The sequence below is a fragment of the Notechis scutatus genome, chromosome 5 (assembly GCF_049901735.1).
Source record: "Notechis scutatus isolate UNSWTSFEM ecotype Mainland chromosome 5, rNotScu1.2, whole genome shotgun sequence".
Classification (NCBI taxonomy): Eukaryota; Metazoa; Chordata; class Lepidosauria; order Squamata; family Elapidae; genus Notechis; species Notechis scutatus.
The window spans coordinates 92,234,388-92,260,266 of NC_142013.1; the positions used below are offsets into that span (position 1 = coordinate 92,234,388).

The window sequence follows — 25,879 nt, forward strand, 5'->3', positions numbered from 1 at the left end:
TGGTTGACTCAACAGAGACATTGCATTTAATTTTTGATATTTCAACAATGGAGAGGATGTGGCTTGTAAATACTGTGAATGTGTAGATAAGTGTTGCTGCCATCCTGAAAAACAGTTCCCAGGATTGTTGATTTCCTAACAGAACCAACTCAGAAGTCCTTACATGCCTCAACAACTTTTGCTCAAAATAAAAATTGTGTCCAAATCTTTTGTATGTACATGTTAATTTCTACCACTAATTTATCATTTTATTTTCATTCAAGTATTCACAACTATGTATACATTTATACTTATTATCTTGTAAACAATTGGCAAATCAAATAAATAAATAAATAAATTTTAGTTTGATTGGAGGAAAAATATTCATAAATAGATCTGTATGTTTCTAAAATGTGAAAATATGTTTGTTTTCACTAAGAAAAAATTTAAAATATCAGCTGTTGTTTCTCTGACTTCCAGATCTATTAGATTAAAGCAAAAGTGCAAATCTCAAAATTTATCTCTTTACTACCTCTGTATTGACAAAGCTCTGCCAAAAGAAGAGCATCTAATTATCTTGAGAGCATTTATAAAACCTTCTCATTTTAATTTTATGGCAATTTAAAAGCCCTGGCTAAAATATTGAAAACACCCCCACACACTCATATTTCTAGAAACTATGCTCTAGAATGTAACATGAGTTTTGTAAATGAATTATTTGTCTATTTGGTGACATGGAACTTTATAAGCATATAAGATCAGAAAGTGTGGCAGAAGAAAGGAGTATCATTGGAAGAAATATCCAAATAGTTAAATGTTTAAGGGATACTGTATTGACTGATTCAAGGATAATTATGGCAGCAGGCAATTATTTCTGTATGTACTGTACTTAATCATCTGGCATATATCCTGGCAGTTCCCATGTTTTTATTTTGAATGGCATTAGTGTGTATTTTGTTCACATGATGACATTCCTGCATTTTACCCTATGGGTGATGGTAATTTTTTTTTGATGAGGGTAGGTTGGGTGAAAGGGATGTGGTGGCTCAGTGGCTAAGGTGCTGAAATTGTCGATGAGAAAGGTTGGCAGTTCAGTGGTTCGAATCCCTAGCACTGCATAACGGAGTGAGCTCCCATTACTTGTCCTAGCTCCTGCCAACCTAGCAGTTCAAAAGCATGTAAAAATGCAAGTAGAAAAACAGGGACCACTTTGGTGGGAAGGTAACAGAGTTCCATGTGCCTTCGGCATTTAGCCATGCCGGCCACATGACCACAGAGACGTCTTTGAATAGCGCTGGCTCTTTGGCTTTGTAATGGAGATGAGCACCGCCCCCTAGAGCCAGAAACGACTAGCATGTATGTGCGAGGGGAACCTTTACCTTACCTAGTTTAGGTGAAACTCAGTGAGACTTTGAGCTATTTATTGTCTCTTGGCTCAAGCAACCTGCATGCAGTTAATATTAAGTATGCATCTCAGATCTTGAGTTTTTAAATAGGGTTTTTGTGCTCATACGTTAAAATGATTGAGTGGCACAAGGCTATTCCAGCCATTTGCTTTTTGTTAGAAAAAGCAAATATATTCTAACTGGCATGTTTGATGACTAAAAAGTACAGCAGTGCAGAAAATAAAATGCCTCTGAAGTCCCAATCTTTCTCGGTGACTGGGAACTACCTATGGCTGGGAGGAAGCATAGAATAGGGCCTCTATTTACATTCCATCCATTCCCCTTTATTAATCCAAGAAGTTAAACTCACTGTAAGTTTAGGGTATTACAGAAAACTGTAACAGAAGCTTGCAACTTAGGATAGAATTGAATAGAATAGAAAAATGTGGGTTAAACAGCATTATCACCAGATGAATTTGTAACTGGCTGACCAACAGCATTCAAAGCATATCCTTAATGGAACTGCATCTACATGGAGGGAACTATGCAGTGGAGTACCTGAAGGCTCTGTCTTAGACCCAGTACTCATCAATGATTTAGACGGATAGAAGGGGAATCATCAAATTTGCAGGCGTCACCAAGATGATAGTAATAGTCAAAACTCCAGAAGATAGGTTCATTCATTGGTGAGAAAAGTAAGCTGCTACATTTAGGCAAGAAAAACCAAATGCACAAATATAGAATAGGTGCCACCTGGCTCAGTATTAGTACTTGTGAGACAGATCTTGGAGTCCTAGTGGACAATCAGTTAACTATGAGCCAGCAGTGTGCTGCAGCTGCAAAAAAGCCAACACAGTCCTAGGCTGCATTAACAGAGGGATAGAATCAAGATCAGAATAAGTGTTAGTACCACTTGGTAATGCCTTGATAAGATTACACTTGGAATATCCAGTTTTGGTCATCACAATATAAAAAAGATGTTGAGACTCTAGAAAGTGGGCAGAGAAGAGCTGCAATGATGCTTAGAGAATTGGAGGCTAAAACATATGAAGAATGTTTGCAGGAATTAGGATGTTTAGTTTAATGAAAAAAGGACCGGTGTGTGTGTGACATGATAGCAGTGTTCCAATATCTAAGGGGCCGCCACAAAGAAGACGGGGTCAGCCTATTCTTCAAAGCACCAGAAAGTAAACCAAGAAGCAATGGATGGAAAATAAGGAGAGAATCAACCTAGAACTAAAGAGAATTTTTCTGACAGTGTGAACAATAAATCAGTGGAATGACTTACCTCTAGAAGTTGTGGGTGCTCCAACACTGGAGGTTGTTAAGAAGAGATTGCACAACCCTTTATCTGAAATGGAATAGAGTTGTCCTGCCTGGACAAGAAAATCTCCAGGGTTCCCTCCAATTCTTTATTTTGTTATTCTATTAATTTAATAACATTTTGTGTAAAAGGCTTTTCTTTGATAATGACAGGAGTAGAAAGACATGCTGTTTGAGGACCAGATGGGAGGAGTGTTAGTCGCTCTGACTCAGTATGCATACCCAAAACTCTTTAGGGCTGTTTGCATAACATAACCCATGTGGCTTAGGTATAAGGAAATACACTTCTCCTATGGCTCCTCTCTCTGAGCTGCACAGCATGGACACAGTAGTCCCCAGTTTGTGTAATGGCCTATCACACTGTGTGAACACAATGTTCCCAGGATTTCCAGCAGGAACAAACCATGGAGTGTCACCATGATTTGTTTAAAGTTTGTTTATGGGGAAGAAGACAGCAGAAGACCCCAGCACACTGCATTTGCTCAGCATGGTAAATGATAAACAAGCTACCTACAGCAGATACCAAGCCACAGCACACAGAGAGGAATGACTGGGTGTGGGTGTTTAATAACAACAAGCAAGCTTGTCTGTTGTGTCCATTTAATGTCCTCTGGGTATGCAGGTAATGCTAGGGGTCTTTGGAGAAAGATCCCAAAGAGCTGAAGGTAGTGCTCTTTACAAGGAGTCAAAGAACTTATGGTACCTAGGATAAATATAAACTCAGGAAAGCAAACCTAGCCACACCCATATATTACACCCAATAGATAATCAAGACTGGATTATTGTGATCTAGAATGCACCCGCATCCACCCTTTTCAGATGCAAATGTTGATTTCCTCTAGTTAACATGTTCAGGAATGATAAATTTGGTCTTGAAATAGCCATTTCAAACACATCTGCTAAGTCAATAGTTATACATAATCACAATAACAGTTCTCAACATTGTGTAGACTCTCACTGATTTTTCTTGAGTTCTGATTTTTCAGAAAATGTATGGACAAAAGGAATTAAAACCCAAATAATTTGGTTTAAATTCTTCCTATCTATCTATCTATCTATCTATCTATCTATCTATCTATCTATCTATCTATCTATCTATCTATCTATCTATCTATCTATCTGCCAACCATACATCTAACACACATACATACATCTCTCCCTTCCTTGGAGTACTGCATCACTAACATACCCTTATGGCTAATGCAAGACTTATTTTCATGGCATTTGGCTATGAAAAGATTGCCCAGCCTTTTCATATTTCATTTAAATATAAAATCATTGGTTTTTCTTTGATTCTGTTAAATATCAACTTTTCCTATTGCAGGAACCTGTGTATGTGGAGAATGCATATGTCATGACGTTGACCCAACTGGAGATTGGGGAGATATTCATGGTGATACTTGTGAATGTGATGAACGCAACTGCAAGGCAGCCTATGATCGATATTCAGATGATTTCTGTTCAGGTAAAGGAAATAATTCAAGGACTTAATGTGATCTCAATAGAAGATTTAATATGCTTTACAGTGGAAACTCTAATAATACAGAGCCCAAATAATAACATACATTGTTAAAATCCTATTTATGCCACAATTATAAACTTGTGTCCTGACTTACAATCTTATGAATCTTATGAGTCATAAGATTGCATGATGACAGGATCCCACATTCTATCATTTCCTGTCTTTGTCCCTTTTGTGTGGAGGAACAAAATGATCTCACTCCACAAGATTTCCAGAAAGTGATCTGGTGGCTGGATCTGTATTTTGCCACATGAATTCATATCCTCCTGAGTGGCCAGGCTAGTACCTATAAAAGAGAATATTAGTAGCTCAGAACTGATGTGTGGGGTCCTTGATGCTCTCTGAACTTGCTTGTTTTCTTGCAGACATGTCATTACTCAAATAAGTAACATCATCAGTTCTAGGTCTAAGTTCATTACCTAGTCATGAATGAAACATCTGTAAGAAAACAACCAAGCTCAAAGAGGACCCAAAGTTAATACCATCTAGCACAAAGGTGGTATTCATCAGGTTCTGACTAGTTCTGGAGAACTGGTAGTGGAAATTTTGAGTAGTTCAGAGAACTGGCCAATACCACCTCTGACTGGAGATTTTACAGTATCCTTCCCCTGCCAACCACCAAATCACGCCCACAGGACCGGTAGTAAAATAATTTGAATCCCATCACTGATCTAGCAGTTACAGCTTCAAAGCTGAACAGCTGCTCAGAATCCATTGTTTTTTGAGATGGACAGCTATATTATTTTGAAAAATAAATAAAATATGTAGGTACGTTGAGATGTTTAATATAAAATATCAAAGCATGGAGTCTAGTATCTTGCAACTTTTCTTCCTTTACATCCAAAATATTGAACAAACTTTTTATCCACCTTTATTTTGTATAACTCTGGGTGGCAGATAAAATGCTCCCTACTATTTCCCCCACAAGAGCCCAATTAGATGGGATGAGCTGGGACAGAGCGACTGGTCCAAAGTCACTCAGCTGGGAAAAAAATTAAGACTCAGAGGTGCTCAGTTTCTAGTCAATGACATCTACCTATACCATAATTGCTCTCTAAACCTCCTTAACAACCCATATTCATTGAATTCATGCCAGCCAAGTACCAATGGAGCAATTGAAGAACCAGAAGGAAGCAAGTAGATGAAATTATTTTGGCTTAGAATAAACTGAGTCAGTGCCTGTCAGATAAATTTTTTTTCATCAATTCTGAAGAAGAAAACATAAGGAGGAAATAAAATCTGCAAAAACATATTCAACTTAACCATCTGGAAATTATAACAAACCAGCTTGTAAATCTAGGTGCCTGCCTAGAATTAAATGAAACATTTGGGGTTAATTTAAAATTTTTATACCAAAAATCTGGAAACAGTATCATTCAATTTTACCTGGTGGAGTTTCTATTGGAGATTCCTATACTCTCAATAGTTCATTTCACTCCAAATAGCTGATTGTTGTCTTCTTCAGACCAGATTTCAATAGTAGATATTATTATAGAGATCCTACCAAAATCACCAACTGGGAAGAAATAAACCTCCTTCTAATAACCTCTCTCTCTCTCATAGATTCTAAGGATTAGAAAAAAAGAAATGGGGGCTATAATGCACTTTCCTGTACCCCAATTTCCTATGAAGAAAAGTTATGTAGTTTTTATCATTCTATACACATGTTAGGAATGTGATGGAAGGTGATTCATTTATTTTATTTTATTATTTTCTACTTATATATTATGCTTTTTTTCCCATCAGGAAGCTCAAGCAGAGTACACAAATTTCCTAGGGAGATTTAAGCAAATTTCTAAGTTTGAATTATACAAAACTGCCCTCCATTTGTTTCAGAATATCAGCCCCACACCGGTGCAGCTAGCAGGATGGAGATGGTCTTCAAAGAATTCTTTCATAAGAGATTAAGGACAAAAAAAGGGGGGAGGGGAGTTCATCTGAATGCAGATGAATGCAATTTTTTATGTACTAGAGGTCATATTTTCTATCAGAAGGTTAAGGCTTGGTTTTTTTTTTTACATTAATATGTACTGTGGCCTATAAAAGTTTGAAAACTCCTTATCTAGGGGACACTAAATGGCCTACTTCTTATCTATCTTAGTCTTGGCTAGGTCTCTAAACTGTGTCATGGTAATTTTAGGGAAGCATACACTTTGATAACAACCATTTTTTTTAAAAAAAAGGGGTCTTAAATCACCATAGCTTAAATAGGAAGACAGAATCTTTCTCCTTGATTTGCTGGACTTTTAATACAAAGCTGTTCCTGGTGCTCTCTGGGCTTGGCTGTTTGCAGGTCTTTCACTACTCAATGAAATTCCTGGATAATTACAGGCAAACTCAGAAAACACTCAATAACTCCACTGTTCAACCCTGGACTACAGATATTGTCTTCTGTTGGATAGTGAGTTATTTACATATGAAACACTTAAAAGCAGGGGTGGGATTCAAATTTTTTAACAACCGGTTCTGTGGGCATGGCTTAATTGGTGGGAGTGGCTTGGTGGTCATGTGACTGGGTGGACATGGCTAGGGGGTCATGTTACTGGCTGGGCGTGGCCAACTCAACATCACTCACATCGAGGTAAGCATCTGGCCTCTCATGACTGTGGGGATGCTGCAACATTCGTAAGTGTGAAAAAGGGTCATAAGTCATTTTTTTCAGTGCCATTGTAACTTTGAATGGTCACTCCACACAAGCAAAGTATCAGCAAAGGAGGGGGGGGGAAACTCCAGAGAAGTTCCTGAGATGTCTAGTCCTGCCAAGAATGTAATAATGGTTAACAGAGAGGCAGTTTCTGCAAGCAACACCAGAATGTTTCCTTCCTGCCTTCCTTACAGGATTAGACTGGTAATTTCTTCTAACAAACGGTTCTCCGAACTGCTTAGAATGTAAACAACCGGTTCTAGCGAATAGGTGCGAACTGGTAGAATCCCACCTCTGCTTAAAAGGTTATATCAAATATATCAGTCCAAAAGTCTTAAAATTGCCAAGTTTGAAGACTCCTTGACTACTGTTTGGAGATGGAAGTGAAATATGTATGTTTGTTTTGCTGTTAAGGTCATGGCCAGTGTAACTGTGGACGATGTGACTGTAAGACTGGATGGACGGGGAAGAAATGTGAACATCCAATTTCTTGTCCTATCTCCCCTGAAGAGAGCCTTAGGAAATGCCAAGGAGATGCACATCTTCCATGTTCTGGCAGAGGTAGGTTACTTGGATTTTCCAGGATGACCATAATGTACATGCTTGGTGAAACTAAATTGCTTCCACAAACGAACCTTTGTGAAAGCAATTTAGCTTCACCAAGCATGTACATTAGTTTACAGTCAGATATTTGTTTTAGATTAGAGCAGTTCCCCAGCATTGCTGGCTGCTTGCTTAATGTTATCTGGAAAACAAATGAAGTGGAACAATGAGGCACAGATTTGCTTGATGAGCAATCCATCATGTAGACTTTGCCACCTGCTCAATTTCCTCCCTAGCCTGCTACTTTAAATGGCAAGGATCAGCAGGTGGCTTGGGACCTTAAAAGTTCTTCATGATTGTTTCATAGATTCAGGTCATCCTTTATGTTGCTGCATCATGTAACTTGTGAAAGTAATATCCCATTAGCGCTCAGTAGGGAGTGAATATACTTAGTTTGAAAGATATGAAAAATTCATTTTTCTTATTCATATTTTATAAGAACAATGTGCTATGTGTTATATCTGCAACGACGGTGTGCTGACCTGATGTTTTGCTTGTTATTGTGTTCGTGGTTTGGTAACAGATAATTAGTGGTGCAGTCTTGCCCACTTAGGGGTGGCAGAATATTTTAAGTAATAAATATTCTTATTCAGGAAACATCAGTCCCAAAGGCTGACATCAAAGTGTGAGGAAGTGATGTATTAACATACACTGGATAGTGAGTAACTTTGCCCTCTTCACTATATATGGCATTATAAAGACTCTTGGTGAACTGAACAACTGTTTCAGGGCTAGAATTGAACTCACATTAGTTGTGCCATGAAAAGCTACATAGCTGACTAGGTTGCAGCTTCACCTGATTATTTGTAATTGGAAAAAGTGTTAGCTGAACTATGTCCCACATTTGTATAAAATAAAGCAATTAGCTTAAAAAATAGTTTCACTTGATCATTCCAGTGTTACGGGTTAGAACAAAATGTCAAATGTGGAAATTTGCATATTTTATAGAGAAAAGCAGTACAAGCATTTCTTACAGAAATTGTAGTATTATAATGTCAACATTAAACTTTTAGAAAAGTGACACTGAGATTTGCAATCAAGTCTTTAGGTTTCCTTAAAAGCGAGGTCTTTATTGGAAGCAAGTAAATTCTACAGACTAATTGAAGATAATTCTGGAATGCCTCTTGAAGCTTCTGAAAAAAATAAGAAATTATGAGTTTGTCTTCTGTATTTACCTACTGGTTTTCAAATATTGAACCTTGATTCGCTATTTAAAAAGGATTGCTTTTTTTGGTCTTTCCATGTGCTGATTAAAGAGAAATCTCTTACAATCTGAAGCATTTACAATATATTACTTATTACCATTCTTTCATCAATGATTGTTTTAGTAACAATGATTACAGTACATGTGGATATTTTATTTACTTATTTTATAATGTCTATAGCCTGTCCTGATCAATAAGGACTGTGAGCAATGTGGATATCTATTTGAAGAAAAGCTTCAGAGATGCCCTATTACTAAATCAAACAATTGCCCATTGAAACAATATAGTTCTGGCTTGTTACAGAATGCCAATTGAAAGAGAAAGGAAACTACTAATAAAAGACCTATCATCATATACCTCTCATGGAGGTTGTTTCCATAAACAGGTCTTTTGCTGCTGGCCAGGCCAGACCATAAATTTCAGTTCTGGTAAGACGGGGGTCCCCAAACTTGGCAAGTTTAAACCGAGCTGGGTTAGCTTTGGAGCCTTGCCTGGATATATCACACAACATCTACAGAGGTCTCCAAACTTGGTAAGTTTAAGACTTGTGGACTTCAACTCCCAGAATTCTCCAGCTATGCTATGCTGACTGGAGGATTCTGGGAGTTGAAGCCCACAAGTCTTAAACTTACCAAGTTTGGAGACCTCTGTAGATGTTGTATGATATATCCAGGCAAGGCTCCAAAGCTAACCCAGCTCTTTATGCTGGGACTGGAAGCTGACAGAATTAGTAACCATTGCAGCAACTTCAGAGTTTAGGCTATTCTAATTTGATGGGTTATTCTCCACATTTGGTATCAGCTGGATCCTAACTAAACAATTAAAGCACAAGCAGAATTTCTTGAAATCCTGCCTTTCCTATCATACAGGTTAAACAGATAGTGGAAAATGGTCTTCCTTATCTCACTTACTTTCAAATTCTGAACTACTGTTTTTCCAAATTCAATTTTGCAGAAGCTGAAACATCTTTCAGGAGAGTTACTTATTATCCCAGCACATTAATTCACCTTAATATATTTTGTATTCTGGGGTGATATCTAGGTTGTTGTTATTGGTGGTGTGTGTGTATGTGTGTGTAGGATATAAAATATATTAAGGTGAACTAGTGTGCTGGGATAATAAGTAAATTCTCTGAGACATGATAGAGAAAGCATTCTCTATAATCCATCTTAAATATTTGATCTAGTATACTTTTCACATTTCTGAATCCTATCTGTTCTTTTAGTATTTCTGTTTCTACATTTGGCTCCCACATGAAATTTATGCCCTGGTTTAATATTTGCACATTCTGTTGTAGCTCTTTCTTCAATACATCTTTCATTTTTCTTTTCTTATTCTTTCCATCACTTGTTGACATCATTGAGATATTTCACTTGTTTGACATTGAAACCTGTGTTCTGCTGTCATATATCTTTCTTTATTGCCCAAGGGTTTTACATAGGTGACTTTGCAAGTTAGTTTAATTTTGAGTCCATTGTAAGTAATTACCTTAATACGCCAGCAGAATATTTCACTGATTGGCTGGGTTCCAGATACTTTTTTAAATTTTTATTTATTTATTTATTTTGATTTGTCAATCGCTTACAAGATAATAGGTATAAGTATATACATAGTTATGAATACATGAAATGGGTACATATAAGAAAAATAAAAGAAACAATAGGACAGGGACGGTAGGCATGTTGGTGTGCTTATGCATGCCCCCTATAGACCTCTTAGGAAAGGGGTGAGGTCAATAGTAGACAGTCTAAGGTTAAAGTTTTTGGGGTTCGGGGAAGAAACCACAGAGTCAGGTAGAGTATTCCAGACATTGACCACTCTGTTGCTGAAGTCGTATTTCCTGCAATCAAGTTTGGTGTAGTTAACCTTGAGTTTGTATCTAGTGTGTGCTCTTGTGTTGTTATGATTGAAGCTGAAGTATTCATTGACAGGTAAGTCATTGCAATGTATGATTTTATATACCATACTTAGATCAGACCGAAGACGGCATAATTCAATGTTTTCTAGGTCTAGAATTTCAAGTCTGGTGGCATAAGGCAGGGATCCCCAACCTTTTCGACGCCGCGGCCCGGTTCCGGCGTCAGCTGGGCGCCGCGGCCCGGTTCCGGCGTCAGCTGGGCGCCGCCATCTTTTTGACGAAAAATCACTTCCGGTGACGTCACGAAGTGATTTTTAAACAAAAAGCGGCGCCAGCGCTCGGTGAGCTTTTTCGGTAGAAATGGCTTTCTACCCGGAAAAGCTCACCGAAGCGCTGGCGCCGCCATCTTTTTGACGAAAAATTGCTTTTTTACCAAAAAGATGGCGGCGCCCAGACACCAGCGGCCCGGTAAGGCTTGTTCCGCGGCCCGGTGCGGTCCGCGGACCGGCGGTTGGGGACCCCTGCCATAAGGTATTCTACAACGAGTATAGGAGTAGAGAACTCTTCTTATGAAATATTTCTGGACTTTCTCAACTGTGCTAATATCAGATACATAATGTGGGTTCCAGACTGATGAGCTGTATTCGAGTATTGGTCTAGCAAATGTTTTGTATGCTCTAGTTAGTAGTGTGATATTACCAGAGAAAAAGCTGTGTAGGGTTAGATTAACAACTCTTAATGCCTTTTTGGCTATGTAGTTACAGTGGGCTCTAGCACTTAGATAATTAGAGATGAGTATTCCAAGGTCCATTACAAAGCTTGGATCATCAACAAAGTCTTGACTATTAAGCTTGTATTTTATTTTCTATTTTTTTTTGCCAATATGTAAGACAGAGCATTTATTTGTTGAGATTTGAAGTTGCCATTTGTTTGACCATTCTGATACATAGTCAAGATCTTTTTGAAGGGTAGCAGTATTGCCTGTGGTGTTGAATAACTTTACATCATCAGCGAAGAGAACGCAGTTGCTCTTAATATGATCACAGAGGTCATTTATGTAGAGTATGAAGAGAGTTGGTCCTAGAACACTGTCTTGGGGGGTACCACTATTGACAGGTACAGAATTTGATAGGACACTCCCAATTTTGACCATTTGTTTGTTTGACAGGAATGCTTCTATACCATAAGATTTTTAGTTTTAGGAGTAGTATGTCGTGTACCACTGAATCAAAGGCTTTACAGAAGTCTATGTAGATTGTGTCTATTGTTTTGCCCTGATCAAGTTGTGTAGTCTATATGTTTTTGCAGTTTAAGAGTTGCAGGTTACAGGATAGTTTTTTTCTGAAACCAAATTGTTTATTAGAGAGTAGGTTGTTTGTGTCTAAGTGGAGGATAATGGATTGGTTAATAATTGATTCCATGACTTTACAGGTGATGCAGCATAAGGAGATTGGTCTGTAATTTTCAACTAGGTTGGGGTCTCCCTTTTTGAAGATGGAGATGACTGTGGCTTGTGACCACAGGTTAGGCAAGGAGCTGGTCCTGAAAGTCTTTTCAAAGATTATGCTTAGAGGTTCAGCTATGGCAGTGGATAGCTTTTTTAAGAAGTAGGCACATATTCCATCCGGTCCAATAGATAGAGATGGTTTTAGATTGCCTAGTGCTTTTTCAACATTGTCTTCTGTAAAATTGATATGTATTAGATCATTGTAGTTTTCTGTGGTTCGGCTAGGAAATACTGGGCATGATCCATTGCTGTTTATAAATACTGAGCCAAAGAATGCGTTAAAGATGTTGGCTTTAATGGTGTTATCGTTGCAGTCTTTACCATTAGGTCCTATCAGGGGTGGGATGGACCTTGAGTCTTTTAGTTTGTTGTTTACAAAATTGTAAAAAGCGCGGGTGGAATTGGTGCATAGAAGGTTTTCCTCTTGTTTAATGTGATAATTGGTGCATTCAGTCTTTATCTGGTGGCATAAATTTTTGTATCGGCTTTTGAAGTTGGCAACGTGACCAGATTTGTTTTTCTGCCAGAATGATCTCTTTTTGGATTGAAGTTTCCTTATTGTTATGGGTAATCTGTTTTTTGTTTTGGGAGTTGTTATTGGTACATATAGTTTGATGACTCTTTTGACTTCAAGTAAAAATATGTTGTAATGGTCTTCAACAGTACTGCATTCAGTGAATAGAGATTGCCAATCAAGGGATGTGAGATCGTTTTCTATAAGATCATAGTTGCCTTTTTTGAAGTTTTTTTTTTACTGAGGCATTCTCATCTGATGCATGTATATGCTTCCTTGTTTCACTCACTTTTTAATAACAAAAGGTCACTTTTACCTTTAAAATCCACACCGTTACTACCATTCTTATCATATCAAGAAATGCACCCTTCTCTTGGAATAAATGGAGTGCTTTGTTTACCATTAAAGAGAATGCTAATTAGGTCCTTTAATTGCTATGCCCAGTATAACATTGGCACTGTTTCCCTGTCTCGGCCATCATCATCTGTAGCCACTATAGTCATGTAGCATAGGGATCATGGGACTTGGTTGATTTACAACCAAATGGTTACCGGTAGAATGATTTAATGTGTCTGTTCCTACATTTAATGTGCCTGTTCCTACATTTACAGATCAAGATGATATCATTCTATTTTTTTCATAACTCACTATTGAACTAAGAATACCAAGCTTTCTTTCCACAAATTATTAAGTTGAGGCTATTTGGAAAAAGGAGTGCAACATTCTTAAATTATGGGCAAATGAACTAGTAATTATGAATTTATCCTGGCAGGTAGATTATTTACTTTTTATGATACTATCCAATGAGAAACATAATTAGTAATTTTAGTTTTATTTATTAATGCAGAGGTATAGTTCACTAAAAAAGGTGCTGTATGTACGTCTCATGTAATAAAATAACTTCGATACATATATGAAATGACAAATTTGTTCTATTTAAATACAATGTTAATATACTATGATAATGGAAAATTAGTAGATTAACAACATAATAATTCATAAGGAATAATAATATAAAATTTAGGGTGATAACTGTGAATTACTTCTGCAATAAAATAACTAAAGTTAGAATCAAAAACATGTGTTGTTGAACATCAATGAAATTTTTTTTTAGTTGTAGACCAGCATGAATGTTATAATGAGTTGCAATTATGGCACATACAATGATGGGATATTTTCAGACAGTAAGAGTTAAAGGGAATAAAAATATAAACTGAAATTATTTCTTTTTAAAGAAATTCACAATTTTCTCCACATGCCAAACAGTAATGTTAAATCTTTGATAATTGGTAGTTCAGAAGCAGTCTTTCTTTGAATGGACACTTTAAACTCAGCCAACTATCCTGAGAGATTGAAATATTCTCACATTGTTTTGTGACTATTACAATTTTTGTTGTTAAATTTGGATTAAAATTAAGGAAAATTGCTAACCAATCATGCACTTGTATAGTGCAAAAACAGTTTTATGTGACAAATTTAATACACAATGATCATTTTTAGAGGCTGGAAGAGATGGTGTTGTTGATTTTCTTATGTGCTACCTTGTCTCTCCAAGGAGCCTAGGGCAGAGACACAGAGTTAATTTTAGCAAAAATGCAAAAATTTATATGATCTGAAGAATAACCAGAACCATGTTTTCTGAGCAGTCTATTGTAACATTTATCAGGAATGGTCAAGAGGAGCTTTTCTGATTAACAAATGTTATTAAAGGGCACATCTTCTGTGAACTGCAACTTTTCAACTAACCCAGATATTTTCTTTGCTCCGTCCTCTTTACCATCACATATAAATTCAGAAGTTCCTTCACATGGTTTTTCTCTAATATGATATATGCCATCATCTAACAGCAATGTCTTTTTGGATTCCATGTGAAACAAATGTGCAAAAAAATGAATGAAGATGAGTTTGACATCAGGACTCAAAACGAGGGCAAAATAATGTCAGACCATTTCAACCTCCCAGGACACTCTATTGTGGGTCTCAAAGTGAGCATTTTGGAACAATGAGTTTAATAGCATCACCGAATGAAAGAATTCATGCACATCAAAAGATTTCAGGCTATCACAAAAGGTCTCAACAAACACAATGGGTTTTTATTACATTACAGTGATTATTTGATATAGTCCTTGTAATCTATTTTACATATAAGCTGATATCTCCTGTTTGTTTTTCAGCTGCTCCATTTGGGCCCATTTCTGTAGCAACTTACATGGTGTTTTTTATATGATAGAAGGAGTATTGTATTGAATAAAACAAGGTGGCTTGGACAATGAACCCTCAAAAAATTTAAATTGGGATGATTTTATGACTGTATTGTGCACCACAGATACTAAGAATTTGTTCCCGTTTTTCTTTCACCTCAGTAACTATCCATTCCAACATGAGATGTTAATGATTATAATGTCTGATGATTAAATATGTTGGTCATCATGGTTTCCCAATTTAACACAATACCACAGAAAAGGAAAACTTCCAGTACTTGAGGGCTGTCATAGATAAGAGGGGGTAAACTTATTTTCCAAAGCACCTTAGAGCAGGACAAGAAGTAATGGGTAAAAGTTCATTACAGAGAGATCCAATCTGGATCAATTAAACAATTAATCAATGGAATGGCTTGCCTCCAGAAATGATGGGTGCTCCATCACTCCAGGATTTCAAGAAGAGACTGGACAGCCATCTGCCTGGAATGGTATAGGATCTCTTGCCGTGGGCAGGGGCTTGAACTAAAAGACCTCCAAGATTCCTTCCAATCCTAATTCTTCTATGTTCTCCTTACTGTGTAGACTGAGGCCCCAGACTATTTTACTTTTGTTAGTGATGGGTGACTTATTTGGAGGTGTTTTAAATGGCAGATTTGGTACTAAAAATAAAGCTGTTCCCACCTCCCTAAAGATAAAGTTGAATACTTATGAAATTGAATGTGACCATTGACCAAATCATGAGCATTTAGTCAGTGTTACATGTTTCAATTAGGGAAGACAAATAATATAGCAATTTAACTTGTATATAAGATTAATTTGGGGGTTAAATACTTCTTTTAGAAAGTCACATTGAAGAAGGCTGGGAAGCAAATGGAAATCTGAATAAACCAGAGGAGAAATAAGAAATAATTATGTTTCTACATAAGTGATTTCATTACAATTTGATAGGAACTCTCCCTCCCTTCTCTCTTTATTTTCTGAGATTTAAAACATTAATGCTTGATTAATTTCTAGTGTTTGTTTTTTTAAACAAAAAATAAGTTTTCTAGAGATGGTAAGTTTCCTTAGGTTAATGAAGAAGGTACAAATGCAGCACATAACTATGAATCTTCAAGCTGTTCAGATAATAATGTATGAATCAGCTTCATTTCCAGCATATTTCAGGGCTCAAAGAACATTCATGACAGCACAACACGATTCTATTCAACGTTGTTGCAAAATTAGAGTATTAAAGCCCTTAATCTTTTTCTATTGCTCTAAATCACATTCTTTATTCAAAAGTATAAAATGATGAGCAAAAATGAACAAGAATAGAAAACCAATATAAAAGGGGGAAAATACACACCAATGTTTAAAGACAACTCTACAGAGTATGAGCAAGAAACATTGGTAAAACCAGAAGTCAGTCTTTTAAAAAAGATTTTCATTAGACATTATTTTATACATGCCAGTATTTAGATTAGAGTTTTTATGACATAAATATATGTAATCTTATAGTAGACATGTCACTCGCAAATCTTGTATTTTTCTAAAATACAAGCATCTTAATTACATTTAACTCCATGTTGTGGAAATATAGGAGCCAAAAATTGGTTGTAAGGTAGTCTCTGGATTAAAGATCCTAGTTTATAAAAACTAATGTGAGCAAGGTCTGGATAAATTTGGGTTTGGTTGAACCTCTGACATACTGGCCACAGTAAACATAGTGATTGACACTATTCTTACCTTGGTAGGAAATACTGTTTATGGCTTGCAGTTAAGACAGATACCCTAGTCTACATATGATTTGTATTACTAAAAAGAATTATGTGAATATCTTGATTAACTAAAGTCAAGATGAATACTGGAAATCAATATTTATGCGCCCAATGTGACAGATGAAATATTGCAATTTGGAAGGTAAGAGGAATACATAGGCAAGAGCATGGATTAATGAACAAAATAAAAAGAAATAGATATGTGTTTCTGAAATTTGCCTGAATTTATGGAGTAGAGTTTATTTATCACATTTATACCTGCCTTACATACAGGTAAAAATAGATTCAGACAATTGGAGGGGTAGCTTTAATTATAATGGGGCTACACTTTATATCAGAAAGAATGGTTTGGTTGTTATGGGGAATGTATGAAAATAGAAATCCATAGGTTTGTGATAATTGCATGTTGTGTTCCAGTTAGTACTAACAGATGGGAACTTTTTACAAATTCCAAGGTTCAGTATGTACCTCAGACTAGCACTGAAGTTATCTTAGTAAAATCTTTATAATTCTTTCTTGACCTTATCTAACTGCATAGGCTTAATGGGGAAACAAAATATTTGAATGAGAAGGAAATGTATTAACAGCTTAGAAAAAGGTGCATTTTTTTACATATATAGTTTAAACATAAGACTATCTACAGTATATGTATATGCAGCAAAGGAATAAAAAGGTTGCATTTGTGGTGAAATATTGAAAATTCAAAAGGGTTCACAAAATTTTAATAGTTTTAAATATGGAATATTTTGCATGAAACAAAGATAATGACTGGTTTCCATATCAGTAACAGGAAGGTGTAAATAAAGCATTTAAATTGGGAGAATAGTAGCACACATATAGATATAGAATAGAATTTATTATAACCATAAATATATTGAGATTAGGAGGTGGAAGACCAGGACTAGGAATATTTAAATGTATTATTATGATTAACAGGGTGCAAAAATATACTGGAATATATAGTTTTTAAGGATTATAAATTCAGGGGACTTAGAGATATAATTTTGGGACTGATTAAATCTTATTAACAATTGGTTATATTGGTGTTTACAGAAAGTTTAGATATTGAAGATGTGGTGGAACACTGAGTGATATTTATAATATTAAAATATTTGTGACTTAACAGCGGTTAATAAGTATATTGTATGAAGAAATGTTATTGATATCTACATATATTTTTGGAGAAAGTGATAAAAAAAATCATAAAGAGAGAAAAGTATTGCTTAAAGATAGTGAGGTGAATATAGAAAAACCCCAACAAACGGGAAAATAAAGAAACAAGTACAAATTGGGAAAATAGTGTAATATATATTGATACATAAAAGAATATATTATAATTATAATGAGCATATCAAGGTTAGAAGTTGGAAGATAAAAAATCTGCATATGTAATTGTATTATTACTGTTAACATTGTGTGAAAAATATATTAACCCAGTCATTACACTGTCCACAAAAAAATGTTGGTTGTTAAAAGAAAACTACAAATGAAACATATATGGTAAATAAACCATTTGTGGGAGGAAATGAATGTTTAGTGAACGATTCAATATTGAGAATAGAGTAGAACAAAGAAATATAATATTTCCTTAGTTGTTTAATGTATTTGCGGATAAGCTGTATTTTGAACTCTTGTGACAGTACAAATGTTTCAGCAGATGTCTGAAGACAAAAGTTTCCTAAAATGAAATGCCACCTTGATTCTTACTGATCATTACCACATTTATGTTATTCAATATGTACAGTCTGTTCCTTGTTTGTTTGTTTTTTTTCATTTCCAGAAAATGATTGGAATAATCTCATTTACGATAAAACAAAACTATTCTGCTCAGCATAATAATTTAAAAACAAATTACATTTTACTCTTTCAAAAATAAATATTGATTTTTTTAAGGGTCTTGTTCTTTACTACTAGAGCCGCCAATCTTTGCAGCTTGGTGGCCCAGCTGGGGTAGAGGAGGGGAACTGGGCAGCGTGAGCGGCAGGCGGGTACACACGTGTGCGCACCCATACAGCCCTTACGTAAGTGGCAAGGCGGTGCGCATGTGCACAGCTCAATGTACATAAGTGGCAGGCCGGTGTACACACATGCAAGTGCCTGCCAGCCCGCCGCTCACGCAAGTTGGGCTGTGCATACACACATGCACTCCAGCCAGACACTCGCACGGCCCAATTCCGAATAGGTTACAGCATGATAGTGGACCGGGACCCAGGAGTTAGGGATCCCTGCTTTACTACAGTGAGTAATTTAACATCTGAGGCCGGCATCTTTTTTAGCCAGAAACTGAATGTATAAGGCTCAGAACCAGAGGTGGTATTCAGCAGGTTCTGACCAGTTCTGGAGAACCGGTAGTGGAAATTTTGAGTATTTCGGAGAACCTGCAAATACCACCTCTGACTGGAGATTTTACACTATCCTTCCCCTGCCACGCCCACCAAGCCACACCCACCAAGCCACGCCCACAGAACTGGTAGTAAAAAAATTTGAATCCCTCCACTGCTCAGGACATAGTTATATAGATGGTTTGATAAAGCATAAATTAAAGATAGAGGATACCGAAAATTTTTGGAAACATTTGTTTACTTTTTTCAAGTTTATTTTTATTTCACCTTTATTAGTTTTATAAATAATTCAAGGCCAGTAGACATATCTAATATTTCTTCCTCCTCCTATTTTCCCCACAACCACACCCTGTGAGGTGGATTGGGCTGAGAGAGAGTAACTGGCTCAAAATCAACCAGCCAGATGTCATACGTAAGGCAGGACTAGAACTCACAATCTCCTGGTTTCTAGTCTGATGCCTTCACCATTTGACCAAACTAGTTCAAACCCTATGGTCTGTCCTTCTTCCATTCCTTCTCCCAAAGCTTGAAATTGTCTTAAAATTAGTCAGAATTCTCACCATAATATATGCTGTAATAATATATATGAAAAAGAAGACCTGACACACAAATTAAAAAGTGAACAGGAGGAAAGTTTAGTTATCATTTAAAATTAAACTCCATATATTGCAGGATAGGATGAGAGCCATTGTGGTAGATACATTCATAATTTTTGTCTGTCTGTCTTCCTATATCTGTCTGTCTTTATCACTATCTATCTACTATATCCATGATGGCGAACCTATGGCACACATGCCACAGGAGGCACGCAGAGTCCTTTGTGCGGGCACACGAGCCCCAGTCTAATTTACCTGCACTGCACATGCGCGCACCTCCCAGCTGATTTTTTGGCCCATTTGAGGCCTTTTTTTGGCCTCCCAGAGGCTTGAGAGAAGCCTCTGTGGCCTTTGGAGGCCAAAAAACAGGGCCGTCTTTTTTCCTGTATTTCCTGTATTTTCGGAAATATGGGAAGTGATGAAACGGGACCATTTTTTGGCCTCCAAAGTCTGCAGAGGCTTCCCTCGAGCCTCTGGGAGGCCAAAAAAAGGCCTCAAACAGGCTGAAAAATCAGCTGGGAGGCGCGCGCATGCACAGTAAGAGAGTGTAAGAGAGTGGGGGTGGCGATCGTGCACGTATGTGCAAGGGGTGGGGGGGCACATTGCCTTCTGGGTGCCGGCACAGGAGCCCAAAAAGGTTAGCCCCTACTGTACTATGTGATCTACTTATATTTATATAGATTTTTCTTTTTAACTAAGCATTCCCTTTGGTAAAATCTCATTGCATAAACGAACATCACTGTACTGAATTCGGTGTGCAAGGAAGTTTAGTGCAAGATTCCATTTATTGTGAACTTTTCAATTTGTATCTGACATAGCCCAAAAGGTCAGAATTGGCCTGATCTGGTTCCCAAGAGTGGCTACGTAACTAAGTAGACATGTGTATCTTACTTACATAATCAGGCTGATGAGCATCCTGAATGAAGTCAGTAAGGGTGGATTGCATACTTGATGAAGTATGTGAGAGCAGAACAACTAGCAATTTTATAAAAGAGTCACAATTTATTAAATTGTTTTGCGAGAAGCTCAGTTTGACCTTTGATCAAATGAATCAATTTGCAGAGTAGTTCTTTTTGAATTTGATTTATTTTGGTTTGAGAGAAAAAAAAAACAATGTTTACAACACAGCAAAGACAGGGTGGAAAAATGACTGCAATTCTGTAACACTTGAAGAAAGCCAAAGGACTGCTATGGGTATCCACATTGAACAGAAATTATAGAATGATGCTCCTTTTTACTGTTTTGGATATGCATCTCTTCTACATAAATACATTCATTGTATGATAGATTAAAAGCCGGAATACAGATCCTTCTTCATCCAGACCACATTATTTATAATTATGCTTATCTAATTTTCCTCATGTTTTCCAAAAACCTTTACTTACAGTTACAACCTGAGTGCAGATAGATCGACTTTTTTTCTTTGTTGATTCTACATCTTTGTTGAGATTTGTTTCTAAACAAACTATTAAGCTTCTGCAACAACCTTTTTACTCCAAATTTATAACAGCTTCCCAGTTGACATCACCTTCCCTATGACTTTTTTTATTTTTACTGAGCTTTTCTTCCAACAAGCTTCATCCCTCCCTCCACTCTTCTCCATCAGTGCTTCTACCTTTGTTCACTTTGTCTTTATCCTAGCCTTGCTTGATCTAGTTAAGACACTCGTGCTGTGTAATCAGAGGACAGCAGGAGAAAACGGTGAGAAGTCAACTGTTGCTGGACCAGCCAGAACTGGACACTTTTCAAACATGCTTGTGAAGCATGAATGTTTGCTTCCTCTAAAACATTTTTGCAAATGGTGTTGAAGATTTGGTCAGGATCAATGGTGTCCCCAATGCTGAGAAATACAGGCAGATACTTATTCATAATTCCATACCATTAGGGAGGCGTGAGATTGCCCCCAAATTTATACTATAGTAGGACAATGGCTCCAAACATACAGCCAATGTCATGAAGAACATAAGCTATCATGTCAACTTGGAAAACAGCTATTCATTTAACACCTACCAGTTTATCCCCGAGAATGCCTGGAGAGAGGAATGGTCCAAGGTACCTTCTGGTGGCCTGACCATTAGTGATCCATCTACCAAACCACCTTGTTTTGACTTGCCTTGCTTTATCTTGAACAGAATTAGGTATAATACTGGAAGAAGTGCCTCTGCCCTATATCATTGGAGATGAAAAGCTTCCCTTCTTGCAATTGTGCTGATATGCAAAACATTAAACATATTGCTCAAGATTGCCCATGACATGCTAGATCAGGGGGGTAATCTGCTTTTTTGTTTTGTGCTAGGGATTCGAACCACTGAACTGCAGTCTTTCTGATCGACAAGCTCAGTGTCTTAGCCACTGAGCCATGTGTCCCTTAAATAAGAGATAGCAGGATGCTAAGTTATAGGCAGTTTTTGAAGCTAGAAACAAAGCACAAGAAAATGAAGCTTTGACAGACTGTGAAAACTATTATTACCCTTCTGAGCAGAGATTTATTAAAAAGCATTGCTGTGTTTTCAGGGGCTAGAATGGTTAGTGCAGGTGTGAGGGGAACATGGATCTTCCACATATTTTCTGTTGTTGTTTTATTCAGTCCTTTCCAACCTCCAGAATTAACAGAATATTAAATACAACATTATCACTCCATCAAAATTTAATATTACAACCACTGTAAATTTTAGAAACCACCAAGTAAAAACAAATTGATAATAAATAGATTATAATCTATTTCAAAAACAGACAGATTATATTCTATTTCAAATGCAGAATCTGTATTTTGCTGTTGAGATCATGTGATTTATAGTAAACAATGTCAATGATTCAGATAGGATACTTCTGATATACATTAGCCCTCCCTTCACTTTATTTTTTTTTAAATCCCTTGTTCTAATCTCACTACATGTTAGTTTGTGTGCAGCTAAACCCACCTATCCTCCAATAAAACAGACCATGTTCATAGATCTGAATGCTTTATTGGGAGAACAGGATATGGTGAAACTGGAGAAAATAGGGATACATACGAGAATTAAATACAAGATAGACAGTATTAAGTTACTGCTGAACATAACACTTAATAAATACAAGCAATTTAAATCTCACCAGTGATGCTCTATGTGTGGAATGTGGGTTTGTCCTTGGATGACCATGTGCCACAGATTAAGATGACTGCTTCTTTGTGCTTCTGCCTTCTCCAAAGGCTAAAGGAAATGGAGTCTGGCTTCTCAGCGTGCACTTGCTTTGAGAGTGCAGACTGAGGGGAAATGGGTGGGGTCAGCTTCAAACAGTATAGTTGGGGCTTCTTTGTCCCTCTGGCCACTAGGTTGGGCTAGAAAGCAACAACAGTATATAAATGTTATATGCTGTGGCATGACATCCCTTGCAGGTAGTTATCAACTTACTAACGCAATTAAGCCCAGAATTATGGTCATATATTTTAGTTGTTAAGCGAGTCAACACATGATTGGACCTGATTTTACATTTTTGCAGCAATCATTAAGCAAATACCATGGTTGTTAAACAAATCTATTTTACAGATGAGCAATCTCTAAAGTTGGAAAGTCTAAGTATATATAAGTCTAAGTGCTATTGCTATTGCTATTCCAGACAAATGACTATCCAGACTCTTCTTGAAAGACTCTAGCGATGGAGCACCCACAACTTTTGAAGGCAAGCCATTCCACTGGTTCACTGTTCTCACAATTAGTAAATTTCTTCTTAGTTCTAGGACAGGGGTGGGCAAACTACGGCCCGCGGGCCACATCCGGCCCGTTGGTCTGTCCAATGCGGCCCGCCCCTGAAAAAAAATCGCTGCCATTGGTCTGTCCAATCCGGCCCGCCCCTGAAAAAAAATCGCTGGGCGTGGCGTATTGCCCTGTGCCACGTGGCCCCCAAAGCTGCAAAACAGTGCGGAGCAATCTAGGGGTAGGAAAGAAAAGAAATTTGCAAAGGCCTCGGCTGGGAGTTCGAAATCACCTTTGAGTGCGACCTCTCCGAAGGTGAGTCCCCGCCGATCCCCCTTTTTTTTCCGGGGCTTCCAGGCTTAAACTTTGCAAAGGCAAAGCTTGCAGGCTGGAGCGTCTTCCCGCCGAGGAGCGTCTTCCACCCGGCGGGTGGGGCGGGCTGCTTGGAGCCACCTAAAGCTAGGCCGCTGCTGGTGGAGCCTTGCCCTGCCTTGGTGCCCCGTTTCCCGGCTCGGCGGTCCTGCTTGGGTGGCACTTTAAAAGCCTCCTCCCAGCACCCGAGCAACTTCCCAGCAACTTTCCGCTTCGTTTTAACTTGCGGGCGCTCGCACCTGGCCCCGAGCCGCGCGGCGGAGGGGAAACCCGGCGGGCGGGCGGGTAGGCGGGCTGCTTGGAGGAGGCGACACGGCGGCGCTCCGGGCTTCCCCTCCGCCGTGCGGCTCGGGGCGGCGCGAGCGCCCGCGAGTTAAAACGAAGCCGAAAGTTGCTAGGAAGTTGCTTGGTTTTCCGGGGCTTCCAGGGCTTTGCAAAGGCAAAGTTTGCAGGCTGGAGCGTCTTCCCGCCGAGGAGCGGAAAGGTTCCGCCCGGCGGGCGGGCGGGCTGCTTGGATCGGGCTGCTGTGCGGCTCGGGCGGCGCGAGCGCCCGCGAGTTAAAACGAAGCTGAAAGTTGCTGGGAAGTTGCTCGGATTTCCGGGGCTTCCAGGCTTAAACTTTGCTCGGGCGGCACTTTAAAAGCCTGCTCCCAGCACCTGAGCAACTTCCCAGCAACTTTCGGCTTCCTTTTAACTCGCGGGCACTCGCGCCTGGCCCCGAGCCGTGCAGCAGAGGGAAGCCCGGCGGGCGGGCGGGCTGCTTGGAGGAGGCGACCGGCGGTGCTCCGGCAGCAGCAACAGGCAGTTTCGCCCGGGCTCCGCTCAGGTGTCCGGCTGGGGCTGTCAGGAGTTGCTACCGCCAGCGCAGCTCCGTGCGGCTCCAGTCCCGCGTTGCCTTGGGAAGGAAAAGGCAAAACCAGGAGCCGCTGAGCCTGAGCCTCCGGTGCCGCTGCTCCCGTTGCAAAGCACCGCCGCGGCTCTTCCTTTTTGCCTTTCCTTCCCGAGGCAACGTGGGACTGGAGCCGCGCGGAGCCGCGCCGCGGTAGCAACTCCTGACTCAGGGGGCCTCCGAGGGGAGGGAAAGGGGAGAAGAGGGGGGAAGGGTGGGGGGGGCGATTCCCAAAAAATCTTGTGCTGACCCGGCCCGTCTGTCAAATTTTAAAAGTCAATGCGGCCCCCGAGCCAAAAAGTTTGCCCACCCCTGTGCTAGATAGTTGAATTGGACATTCATTTATGAGACAGCTGCCATACTTCCCTAGAAGTTTTACTTATAATTATGTGGACTGTGTATATGTTACTTTTCTTCTGCCATGTTCTCATCATATGCTGAATAATAAATAATTATACTGTCGTGCTATATCTTCTCTGTATAATCATGATTTGATTTCATTTGGAATTGATTTTTCACTCCTTTCAAACTGAAACCAACAGGAGGCACTAGGTAGCCTATGGCTAGATGTTGGAGACCTATAGTTTTACTGTGAATCTCACAACCCCGGGGATTTCTGGTTGGTCTCCCATCCAAATACTCACCAATTCAGGCCTTATTTAATTTTTCTGAGACCAAAGAAGGCTGGGTTTTTGCTCTTTAGTCATAGGCTAAGAAGAGGTACAAATGATTATCCATTCTCATGTGTTGGTTTCCCTTTAAAAGAGCTTTAGGGAATTTGCAATTTTCTGCTGTCTGAACATTCTAATTTATAGATTAAACTGCTATGTCACAGTTTAGACACAGGGCAACTTCTCTGATGATTGTAAATGCTTTTCTAAAATTGTTCATTTGATATTTTTTTTATTGCATGCTTGTGCTGTTTTATTTAGCATTCATAATATCTAGACTTTGGGGGTGTCAGTGTATACAACACAGTGCATATATGTTGAAATGAGTCATTTATCAATTTCCCATGTTTTCTTCCTTTAGCTGATTGAAGGGATCAATGTATTATTGTCATTCATGATGATGACAAAAGTTAAACACTATTTTTATCTAGTCAAGTGTGTTTAAAATATAGCATGGGTGTGGAAAATCTTTCTCTCTGCCTTCGGTGGGGGTTTGGGGAATGCTTGACAACTTATAATCTTCCCTCCTTCACATGCTTCGTTTGGAAGAAAGGCTACACATGCAAGAATTAACTGCATATTTTAATTATTGAGTCAAATAGACAAACAGGTGCTATTCTGGGAAAGGACCTGTCTACAAACGAAGTTCAAGTTCAGTTGATTATTTAGTTGGCTTTGGGATTTTATCACCATCGTTATACTAAAGGTTGGTTTCATATTGTGCTTTTTTCAGAGATATGCGCACATACACAGACAAACATAGAGTAATTAATTAATAAAAGATAAAGGTAAAGGTTCCCCTCGTATATACGTGCTAATTGTTTCTGGTTCTAGGGG

The 25,879-nt window shown here is 38.4% G+C and overlaps 1 protein-coding gene across 1 annotated transcript in view; it reads left to right on the plus strand.

Annotated features, from left to right (window-relative positions):
- The window catches only part of ITGBL1 (integrin subunit beta like 1), a 190,375-nt gene that overhangs the window by 72,589 nt on the left and 91,907 nt on the right, over positions 1-25,879 (plus strand). The window contains exons 6-7 of the mRNA XM_087967329.1: positions 4,012-4,152; positions 7,268-7,414. Coding sequence (XP_087823455.1) covers positions 4,012-4,152; positions 7,268-7,414 — 288 coding nt within the window. The remainder of the gene's footprint in view (positions 1-4,011; positions 4,153-7,267; positions 7,415-25,879) is intronic.